The sequence below is a fragment of the Chiloscyllium plagiosum genome, unplaced genomic scaffold (genome assembly GCF_037043375.1).
Source record: "Chiloscyllium plagiosum isolate Xiang-an unplaced genomic scaffold, Cpla_swu_hap1 HiC_scaffold_8, whole genome shotgun sequence".
Lineage (NCBI taxonomy): Eukaryota > Metazoa > Chordata > Chondrichthyes > Orectolobiformes > Hemiscylliidae > Chiloscyllium > Chiloscyllium plagiosum.
Window position 1 is genome coordinate 37,122,822 of NW_028270146.1, and position 12,020 is coordinate 37,134,841.

The 12,020-nt window shown below is 42.8% G+C and overlaps 1 protein-coding gene across 3 annotated transcripts in view; it reads right to left on the reverse strand.

The window, feature by feature from the left end:
• Window positions 1-12,020, reverse strand: part of slc38a6 (solute carrier family 38 member 6) — a 71,986-nt gene that overhangs the window by 36,174 nt on the left and 23,792 nt on the right. For all 3 annotated transcript variants that reach the window (XR_006312720.2, XM_043697246.2, XM_043697248.2), the window contains one exon: window positions 2,529-2,614. Coding sequence is in view for 2 of the 3 variants with exons in the window: in XM_043697246.2 (XP_043553181.2) it covers window positions 2,529-2,614 (86 nt within the window). In the remaining variant the exon portion in view is untranslated. The remainder of the gene's footprint in view (window positions 1-2,528; window positions 2,615-12,020) is intronic.

A 12,020-nucleotide genomic window follows, 5' to 3' on the forward strand; every position in this document is an offset into this window, starting at 1 on the left:
TATCTCAGATTACAACAGGATCTTGACCAGATGGGCCAATGAGCTGAGAAGTGACAGATGGAGTTTAATTCAGATAAATGCGAGGTGCTGCATTTTGGGAAAGCAAATCTTAGCAGGACCTATACACTTGATTGTAAGGTCCTAGGGGGAGTTGCTGAACAGAGACCTTGGAGTGCAGGTTCATAGCTCCTTGAAAGTGGAGTTGCAGGTAGATAGGATAGTGAAGGCGGCATTTGGTATGCTTTCTTTTATTGGTCAGAGTATTGAGTACAGGAGTTGGGAGGTCATGTTGCGGCTGTACAGGACATTGGTTAGGCTACTGTTGGAATATTGTGTGCAATTCTGGTCTCCTTCCTATCAGAAAGATGTTGTGAAACTTGAAAGGGTTCAGAAAAGATTTTGGATTACTAAGATTAGATTAGATTACTTAGTGTGGAAACAGGCCCTTCTGTCCAACAAGTCCACGCCGACCCGCTGAAGCACAACCCACCCAGACCCATTCCCCTACATTTACCCCTGCCCCGAACACTACAGGCAATTTAACATGGCCAATTCATCTAACCTGCACATTTTTGGACTGTGGGAGGAAACCGGAGCACCCGGACGAAACCCACGCAGACAGAGGGAGAATGTCTGTGTGGAGTTTGCACAGGTCAGTCGCCTGAGGCATGAACTGAACCCAGGTCTCTGGCACTGTGAGGCAGCAGTCCTAACCACTGTGCCACCGTTACAAGGATGTTGCCAGGGTTGGAGGATTTGGGAGAGGCTGAACAGGCTGGGGCTGTTTTCCCTGGAGCGGAGGTTGAGGGGTGACCTTCTAGGAGATTTGCAAAATCATGAGGGGCATGGACTCGACAAAGTCTTTTCCCTAGGGTTGGGCAGTACAGAACTAGAGGTTTAGGGGTGAGGGGGGAAAGATATAAAAGAGACCGAAGGGGCAACTTTTTCCACACAGAGGGCGGTACGTGTATGGAATGAGCTGCCAGAGAATGTGGAGGAGGCTGGTACAATTACGACATTTAAGCAGCATTTGAATGGGTATATGAATAGGAAGGGTTTGGAGGGATATGGGCCGGGTGCTGGCAGGTGGGACTAGATTGGGTTGGGATATCTGGTCGGCATGGACGGGTTGGACCGAAGCATCTGTTTCCATGCTGTACACCTTTATAACTCTATGACTCATGTGAAATTTGAAGAGGTTGCCAAATACCTCCAGGCAATACAAAACTGCAAAGGGGAGTGTGTTTGGGTTCAAAGTTTGCAACCATGATAGAGAGAACTGTGCAGCACAAAGGAAAATGAAGTGCAAGAAAGATGATATTATGACTCAATTTTTGGTGTTTCAGCCTCTTTCCCTAGCCACTAACAAAATGACATGCAACTAAATAGTCACAAAAGACTTTTACAAGGCAGAAGCGGGGTAAAAGAACAAAAAGAAAAAGCTGAGACATTTCTAACAGGATTCAGTTGAAATTCTGTTTGTCGTCATCTAAAAGAAAGTTTTTAAAAACCCATTAACTGAAGGACTCTTAGCTTGGCACACTCAAATCAAACCTAAGAAGCAAAGCAAATGTTCATATCCAAAACTCCAGAATTAGTAACATTAGAATAAAGGTATTGGGACTTGTGATCGCTATGGGTAAAATGCCAGAAGTGCATGTGTCATTCGTGGAACCTGCAATAGGTCAGTTGGGAGAGATTTAAAGAAAGCACCTTGCCAGATGCTGGTGGAAGACCCAGGAAATCCCAACCTATACAGAAATTTTTGATGCAGTATGTAGTTCAGCTAAAAAGACTGTTCATTTGCTGTAGTTTTAAAACAAAATATCTTAAATAGAGAATTAACTAATGTGCTTTGAATTTGGTGTAGTAACATTCTTTTGCTTTAAAAGCAACTACTTGTGGCTTCATTTTTTGTTTAAAATACCAGTTTCAATTTCCATAAAGGAAAAAATGCTACTATTTTAAAGGATTGTTACCCCACTTAATGCTTATTGTAAGTTTAGTTTTAAAGTTACTGAAGGGAGTGAGGAACTCAAATGTGTAAAACACGTTAATGTACGTAGAATAATGTTGCATAATAAGATCCCCAGCATTTGGTAAAAGACAGAAATCCTGTTGTTGGGTTGGTGTAAATCACAAACATCTGATAGGGAATAATTTTAGGACCTTGGGAGATACAAAAATAGTGGGCTCCCAAGCTGCATCTTAGAATTATTTTCATCCACTTTCATTTCCAAACTCGATATATAGAAATACTTCCTAGAATTCCAAATTTCAAACAAATCACCTAAGTGACAAGTATTTTCAATTAGCCGTGGTCCCAATGGTTTTATCAAAAATTTAAAAAAGCACCTCAGATTATGTTGGCGATATAATGCAATAAAGAAATTTGAAGTGAATCATGACCAAAACAGAGCAGAATATTGCAAGCACTTCATAAACAGCAATAACTACAGATCAAAAATGGTATGTTATCGATGACATTCTGCATTAGGGACTAAAAGAAAATAAAGTAAAACAATTACCTATTTTAGGAAGAAGAGCAAGAGGTAGAACAACAAAGATAACAGTAATGAGCAGGAGAATCTGTCCATTAAGGTACCAGGGAGTCCTAAAGTGTGAATAAAAAAAAAAATCAAAGTTTAACAAATAGCACCAAAAAAAATTAACATAAATCCAACAACTTGCAAGATTATGCCACAATTTGTTGAGAGCATGAAGATTTGCAAACGATAACTCTCAATACTTGCAATCTTTGGCCACAAGTATTGAGCAAATTATCCACCTTGGTCTACTCCGAGTTACCCCCGGAATCAAGTCTTCAGGCAATTCGATTCTTTCCGTATCAAAAAAAAACACCACACATTGGCAAAAGGCTTCACAAAAAAAAAGTCCTGTGTCTGATTGTAGACTGAAGACATATCCAGAACCAAGTTATTTCAGTAGAATTACCATATTGGCAGCTGGAGTCACAGCAGAGACCTGATTATGCCCAGTCCCCCCCCCAAAAAAAATCTCTTTGGGTCAATTACAACACCATCAGCAAACCCTCAAAACACTAGACAGCCAAATAATGGAAAGAGTAATGGATACTGTCTAAATAACTCACCTGATGCTCAGTTTGAAGAATCACTTGAATCCAAGCCCAACTGACATCCATGTATGAACCAATACCAAATTGAATTTGTAAAATAATGAGTGTAAACTGTACTCAGGAGGGTCAGATACCGGTAAAACTGAAAGTGAAATTGGGAACCCTTCTCTGCTGGAGATATAGAACTTGAATTCATGTTGTGCTTTTCACATTGCAGAATAATGCAAGGCATTTCAGAGACATTACAAATCAATGACACCAAACCATAAGTTTGTTGTTGTTAGGTTGGATGGCCAAAAGAATGAACAAAGTTAGATTTTTTAAAAAGGTTGCATAAGAGTCAAGCAAATGGAAAGGCAGAGAAATTGACAGAATTCCAGAGCTTTGGGTTTATCAGCTGGAATTAGGAAAGCACTTGTATCAGTATATCAGAAGTGAGGAGATGACTAAACTAACTATCAAGGCTGTTCCACCATTCAGTATAGTTAAGCTGGGCTTAGATTCCATTTTCCTATCCATTCCCATGTTTCAATTCCCTCAATGACCAAAGAGGTCTCAACTCAACCCGGAATGCATTCAATAAATTGTACATCCACAATATTCTTAGGTAAGGAATGCTAAGGATGCACAATTGCTCACGTGAAAATTCTCTTCATCTCAGTCTTAAATAATGTCACTTACTCTTGTTTTAGTCCTCCCAGCCAGGGGAAAACAATGCTTAAACATCTACAAAGTTATGAAGGGGCTGAACTGAGAAGGTTTTAATAAGGATCATTTCATCTTACTAAATTCCAAATTACTCAACCTATGTTAAGTGGGTCTAACACAGGACAATCCCATCACCACAGGTACCAATCTTGTGGGCTTCACTGTGTTGCTTCCAATATCACACCCACAACCATCTAAAAAGATGTTAATAGTAGCAGATAGAGACACCAACAGCAACTTCCCCTCTAAGCCACTCACCATCCTGACTTGGAAATACATTATTCCTTCTGTGTAATAGTTCCAGGATGGTGACCCAAGCATTGCAAGTCTGTCTTGACCAAATGCAATGTACACAGGGCAGAAGCTCATCACCTTCGTAAGGTAAACAAGAATGAGCAATAAATATACATCCCATTATGATGCTGCTGCTCCTTTAACAATGCTTAGTGTCATTGGCTTTCACCCACCCAGAAGAGGCCATAGAAGACAGACTCCAAAAAGTCTACGTTTGAAGGATTTTAGGACAATTTGATTATAGCTAACAGATACTGCCATAGGAAAAAAAAAGGCTTTCAAAATTTTAAAAAACACTTGCACTATGAAAGGGGAGTGGCCAGTTCTCCCAGCTCAACATTTATTTGGTTTGGTCTAATTATTCACCGAAAGCAATCAGGCAGTGGAAAAGCTGCTAGACCCAAAGAAGCAGATCCAAGCGAATGAATGGGAGAGTTTAGACATACACCCGTATTAACTTAGGAGTTCACCACTCCTGGGCCCAGGACACAGACCTAACTGTCCTGGTTAAACAAATATCCTAATTAAGATAGCCGAAAAAAAATCTATATCCAAATAACTCAAATAGGGCTGCATGTCTTACAAAAATGGTCTGTTGTGCGGTGCACCATGTTTGTAAAAAAAGTCCATGGGAATATGCTCCATAATTTCCACCATCCCAGCAAGCACGGTGGGTTCTCAGACACCCAATTCATCTGTGCACAGTTTGCAAAAATATTAAATAGTTTTGTCCCGTGCCTGTCTGAAGATGATTACTTCTCCTCTTAGGTCTACTGAATTGGAGTCTAGTTTAACTTCGGTCTTCAATACCATCTCTCTCCTGCCACAGCGCTACAATAAACACAGCCTGTGGCATATCCAGAAGCAATGGGTAAGATTACCTACACTTATTTTACATTTGGGGAACATTGAAGATGCCCCTTTTTAAAAAACTTCGCCAGAAGGTCCAGTGTCAGATGAATCCTGTGCAGAACTTTTAACTGCATAGCGCATGTCCTATTACAGATTGAGATCTTTGTGCATTCTCCAATGTTTCAGAAGAGATCTCCACTCCTAGCTCTTGCTCCCAGAGTGCACATAACCGGTTAATATCCTGCCAGGCCCTGCCACCCAGCAGGTGATAGAAAGCATTAACCGAAAGGGTGCTTGTGGAATTTAGCAACAACATTTCTGTATCGGGCTCATAGAGAAGCATAGTTGTCTTTTGGATGAAATCCCTAACCTGAAAAAAAAACAGAAAAAAGATCTCTGCTGGGCAACCCACATTTGTGGCTCAGTTGCTCAAAAGACATCATAACCTCCCCCTCAAACAAGTCTCCCAAACTAGAAACTCCTCTTACTGCCCATAGTTTGAACCCTGAGTCCATCACCCTTGGTTGGAACCCTGACATACCAACTATCAGAATGAGTGGCTAAGTCTTGGATAAGCAACCCTCACTAACACACTGCCCTCCATGCCTTGACCATATTAACAGTGTTCTGCCAGTGGTCCATAACAGTCCTCATATTAACCTGTTGCTCATGGATAAGAGGAGGGCACTTTGCCTGGGAGGCATCGATATCCAACCATATTGAGCCCGGATCATTACCTACCCAACTGCAGACAAAGGACAGCAGGGTACTCAGTTGATACCTCCTGATGTCTGGGAAATCAGCTTCACCCCTCCTTGAAGCAACTGCAATTCAGTAAGTTTGATGAGGGGCCACCCATGATGCCAAACAGAAACCAAACAAATCCATAAGTTTCCACAGCATTGATCTGGGAAACATTATAGGGAGCACACGCATGGGATAAAGCAAACTAAGAAGAACATTAATGAGAGATATTCAGCCCAACCATGAATTTGGAAGAGCCTCCCATCTCGGAGATCCCACCGAACATGGTCGAGCAAGTGAGCAAAGTTAGTCTGAAATAACCAAACTTGGGGGGGGGGGGAAATAAAAATGCCTAGGTATTGGAACCCCGCTCGTGATCACTTAAAGGGGAACCTAGAGCCACCTTCAACCTCTGGCACTTCCTTAAGTCCCCCAAAAGGCGTAGCTGCCAACTTTGCAAAGTTGATCTTACATTATAAGAGATGGGGTACGGAAGTTATCCGGTTTGATAAAAAAAAACAGCAGGACAATATCTGCATACAGTGTAACCTTGCGTACCCTCTATCCAATTTCCAGAGCGGTTATGTAGATGTTCTGATGAATGGCCTCTGCCAGTGGCTATATCACCAACGTAAACAACAATGGTGAAAGGGGGCAGCCTTGGGATGACTACCCGTACCAATCCTGAAGTTCCCAGACTTCACCCTGTTGGTGATGGCATAAAACCTCCACCCACCTAGCAAAGATCCCACCCAACCCAACCCAAACCACTCTAAGACAAAAAAGGGATGGCCATTCCACCCAGTCAAATGCTTTCTCTGCATTTAAAGAAAATCACCAACCCCTCAATCAACCGTTGCTGACATGCTTGGACTATATTCAGCAACCTTCTAATATTATTAGAAGACCTGCAGCCCCTTACAAAACCTGCAAGGTCCTCTTTAACAATATACAGCAACACCTTTTCCAATCTCAACACCAAGATCTTAGAATCTCAAAATCTGAATTTAAAAAAAAGAGATGGGCCTGTAAGAGGCACAATCCTCAGGAACCTTTCCCTTCTTAAGGATTGAGGAAATATTTGCTTCTCTCAAAGATGGTGGTAAGCATTCATGCATATAAAAGAGTGATTGTACATCTCCAACATCGATCCTAACAGAATCCCTTTAAATGCCTTATAAAAACTCACCCGGGAGACCATCAGGGCCAGGGCCCAAACCCACTCTGAAGTTGCCTAACTGCCTATTGAATTTCCTGAACGGTCAAGGGTGTATTAAGGGAAGAGGCCTGTTCCAAGGTTACCCCTGGGAGGTCCAGGTTCTAAAAAGGTCTCCATACAATTCAGAGCAAAAAACTCTAAAAACCCTCATTAATCCTTTTGGCATCGTATGCAAGGACCCCGACACTGTCTCCGATTGCAGAAATAGATTGGGAGGCACGCTTTTTCCTAGTCAGGTACGCTAAATACTTCCCTGGCCTATCCCCATACTCGAACAGTCTTTGTCTAGCAAAAGCAAGTTCTTTCTTTGCAGTTTCGGTAAGTATCAAGTTCAAGGCAGCCCGGAGGGCCGTGATTCGGTGCAACTTAGTCACCGAAGACCGCACAAGATGTGCCACCTTGGCAGCTTTCAACCTTGCCTCAAGTAGATGCTGCTGCTCCCCCTTCTGTCGTTTCTGGTTAGCCAACTAGGATATAGCAAAGGCCTTAGCGGTCTCCCATTACATAGACGGACTACTAGCCGTTCCGGTCTTAATAGTCAAGAATTCTTGAAACTCCTTCAAAAGGTATTCCACAAATTTGGAATTCTTAAGAAAAAAAGGATCCAGACGCCAGTGCCGCAAACCTAGCCCCTCACTCTTGGCCTTAACCTCCAAATATACCATGCGATCAGAGATAGCTATGTTCCCAACTTTACAGCACATAATTGAATCCAGAAGGGCTGAGGGAGCCAGAAAGAGATCAATCTTCATGAGACATTTACGTGGGTTTGAAAAAAAAAGGTGAAGTCCCTGCCGGTAGTGTCAAGGCATCTCAATGTCCACCAGCCCTAACTCCTCACATAAGTCAGCCACCTGCTTGGCCTGTTAAGAAATAGTTGGGGGCCCACTAGGCATCCTGTCCACTGTTGGATCCAAAAGGCATGTGCACTAAGACTGGGTGGGGGCACTGTACTGGCCCAGACCTGTGCACTGCGGTCCGACTGGCCCTTTCAATCTGCAGCTCGCTGGATTAGATTTGAAGGTCCAGAAACTGCAGCCAGTTTTCAAAGCAGCTGGCTGGCTGCCCACTTTTTTTAAACCTCCGGGAGCCCAACAACTGGAAGATTCATTCATTCTCAGACCTCAATTTTTTAGGTCAACCTGGACTCATAAGGTGCGCACCTCCCACTCCAGCACCTGGATCTGACCAGATGAGGACTCCATCGCCGCTTCAAGACTTTGCTTCAACTGTCCACCTCCTCCAGCCGCTCCCAGAGGCCCTGGACCTCCCATTCATGCTTGGGTTGGATCTGGGCACGAATCTTCTCAATTGCAGCCCCGACCTTCAAGGTGAGTCTCTCCATTGCCGCTGCCAATTCCTGGGAGTGTCATGCCCCCAGGGGATTCAGGAGAGGCTGCTGCGGTGGGGCCTCTGGTGAGTCTGGTGCTGCAGGGCAGTGTGGTCCCTGATGCTGTTTGCTCACTCCCTTTCCTTTGGCATCCTTCCCACTCCCAAAATATAACAAATGCGTTCTGTAAGGTTTTAAACCAGTAATTTCTCCTCAAAAGTTAGCTAGGGATGGCAAAAAAAAACCAACATGCCTTGGCTGTTAGGCAGAGCTGTCCACAGCAGTTCTGCAGTATCACCGCCATCTTGCAGAGTCCATTACAAGTACTGGTGGAGGGTTGTTTTTCAGACTGGAGGCCTGTGACCAGTGGAGTGCCCAAGGTTCGGTGCTGTGTCCTTTACTTTGTCATTTACATGAATGATTTGGATGCGAGCATAAGAGGTACAGTTAGTAAGCTTGCAGATGACACCAAAATTGGAGGTGTAGTGGACAGCGAAGAGGGTTACCTCAGATTACAACAGGATCTTGACCAGATGGGCCAATGGGCTGAGAAGTGGTAGATGGAGTTTAATTCAGATAAATGAGAGGTGCTGCATTTTGGGAAAGCAAATCCTAGCAGGACTTATACACTTAATGGTAAGGTCCTAGGGAGTATTATTGAACAAAGAGACCTTGGAGTGCAGGTTCATAGCTCCTTCAAAGTGGAGTTGCTGGTAGATAGGATAGTGAAGGCGGCGTTTGGTTTGCTTTCCTTTATTGGTCAGAATATGGAGTACAGGAGTTGGGAGGACTCATTGCAGCTGTATAGGACATTGGTTAGGCCACTGTTGGAATATTGCGTGCAATTCTGATCTCCTTCCTATCGGAAAGATGTTGTGAAACTTGAAAGGGTTCAGAAAAGATTTACAAGGATGTTGCCAGGGTTGGAGGATCTGAGCTACAGGGAGAGGCTGAACAGGCTGGGGCTGTTTTCCCTGGAGTGTCAGAGGCTGAGGGGTGACCTTATAGAGGTTTACAAAATTATGAGGGGCATGGATAGGATAAATAGACAGTCTTTTCCCTGGGGTCGAGGAGTCCAGAACCAGAGGGCATAGGTTTAGAGTGAAAGCAGAAAAGATATAAAAGAGACCTAAGGGGCAACGTTTTCACACAGAGGGTGGTACGTGTATGGAATGAACTGCCAGAGGATGTGGAGGAGGCTGGTACAATTGCAACATTTGAGAGGCATTTCGATAGGGATATGAGTGGGAAGGGTCTGGAGGGATATGGGCCAGGCGCTGGCAGGTGGGACCAGATTGGGTTGAGATATCTGGTTGGCACGGACAGGTTGGACCGAAAGGTCTATTTCCATGCTGTACATCTCTATGACTCTATGACTCTATGGGTCTACTTGGAACAGCATCAAGTTGGGATGATTTGTCAGGTTTTTGGATAGGTTACATTATCCTATATTCTGTTCTCTTTTGTGTGTGTTTTGGTCACTAATGTAATAAATAAGTTGTTTTGTTTAAAACTAGTTTGTTTAACCAACTGCATCTCAGTTGGAATATCTGCATTACACCTGCTTAAAAAAACTGGCAAAGGTAGGGTCTAGGCTACTTTCTTGAAATGTTTTGAGGGGATCTGGCCTGGTCCATAAGACCATGAATTAAAGGGAATTTGTTTTTTAAATTCACATCAATTTGAAGCCTGTGTGTTCTGTTCACGATGCCTAGGCTTGTATTGCTGGCAAACTTAGATTAAGGGACAGAAAGTAATGTGTTAAGATCATTAATGTTGAAAATAGTTGAGACTTCAAGATAGATACTTGCAACACTCCACTGGTCGCAATTTACCAAACTGAAGATAAAAAGCTATGTTTCCACTTTCACATTTGCTAGTATAAACAAGGTACAAACTGGAGTATCATCCTTATTGCTATCCTGCACTATTGCCTTGCCCATTCTAAAAAAAATTCCAAATCTACCCTCCTACTTGCAGGCCATACTATTTAAAACTCTTTACAGCCCATTATAAAGGCTCAGTAGGTCAAATCCAAATACCCATTAATTGAAACCATTTTCTCCCTCCCATGCACTCAACTCATTTATCCTGTGTTAATTTGCTTGTTACTCGAGATAGTATCCAGATACTGGATCGGTGGTTCTGCTTTTTAAAAACTTTACTCCCTCATATTTCCCACAAGCAGTTTAACTATTTATCGGTACTCACATGCTCCATAATAATGTGTTCCTTCCTCTCAGGCCTCAGACTCCATTCTATGATAAAGCTGGTGTTTATGTATGGTATCAGGCTGGCAATATAGTCTTTGCAGCTCAGGTGCTCAGCTGTAGAAAACCATATCTATCCCTTTAATTATACCATCTTATACAAACTGTATTGTGTTTTTACTCTGTGCCCAGCTGAATGGTTCCTTGCACCCATTTTGCTCACTCACTTGTCCCTGGTCACATTAAAGAGGTTCCTCCATTGCTACCTTTTGTATCCTCACTTTCTTCACTGACCCACTTGCTCCTGACCGCAACAAAATGAGAAGTACCTAAACCAATGGGAAAGACCCAAGGCTAACACTGCTAGGATGGTATGGTGGCTCAGTGGTTAGCACTGCTGCCTCACAGCACCAGGGACTCTGGTTTGATTCCAGCCTCAGGCAACTGTGTGGAGTTTGCACATTCTTCCAGTGTCTGTGCAAGTTTCCTCTAGGTGCTCCAGTTTCCTCCCACAGAAGTGCTATTTGACTGCATTGGCCATGCTAAATTGTCCATAGTGTCCAGGAATATGCAGGCTAGGTAGATTATTCACGAGAAATGCAGGGATGGGGCAGAGGAGTAGTGTCAGTGTAGACTCAATGGGCCGAATGGCCTGCTTTCAGACTGTAGGGATTCTATGTTTTATGACTGCTACTTACAAAGTATAGAGATGCACGTTCAAGTATTAGCTGTTCCAGCGATGCGCAACATGTTGATTAGAATATATTAGTTACTTAACCACCCACACTACAACACATCTTTGTGCATTACCATCTGGGTTTCAAATTTATAATTACAGATACATGAAGTGGTATTTCTAATCAAATTGTTTTAGTAGATAAGCAATAAGTTATATTGCAATATTTCCAACTTCAGAGAACCAATTTAAACTACTGACCCCAATTACAAGGATAGAATTGTTGAAGAAACTTCTCATCTCATGAGTTTGAAAGTATAATTGAAAGGCTAGAGAGATCAGGAAGGGCCAAATTTGAAATGAAGTGTGACAGTTTCTAAGTAAAGTAAAACAAAATGGGAAATCGTGCCTCAAACTAGATTGAGTTTTTTGTAGTAGTAACAGGGAGGATTGATGAGGGCAGAGTGGTGGATGTGATCTATATGGACTTCAGTAAGGCGTTCGACAAGGAGACTGGTTAGCAAGGTTAGATCTCATGGAATACAAGGAGATATAGCCATTTGGATACAGAACTGGCTCAAAAAAGGTGGTGGCGGACGGTTGTTTTTCAGACTGGAAGCCTGTGACCAGCTGAGTGCCACAAGGATTGGTGCTGGGTCCACTACTTTTAATCATTTATATAAATGATTTGGATGCAAGCATAAGAGGCATAATTAGTAAGTTTGCAGATGACACCAAAATTGGAAGTGCAGTGGAGAGTGAAGAAGGTTACCTCAGATTACAACAGGATCTTGATCAGATGGGCTGAGAAGTGGTAGATGGAGTTTAATTCAGATAAATATGAGGTGCTGCATTTTGGGAAAGCAAATCTTAGCAGGATTTATACACTT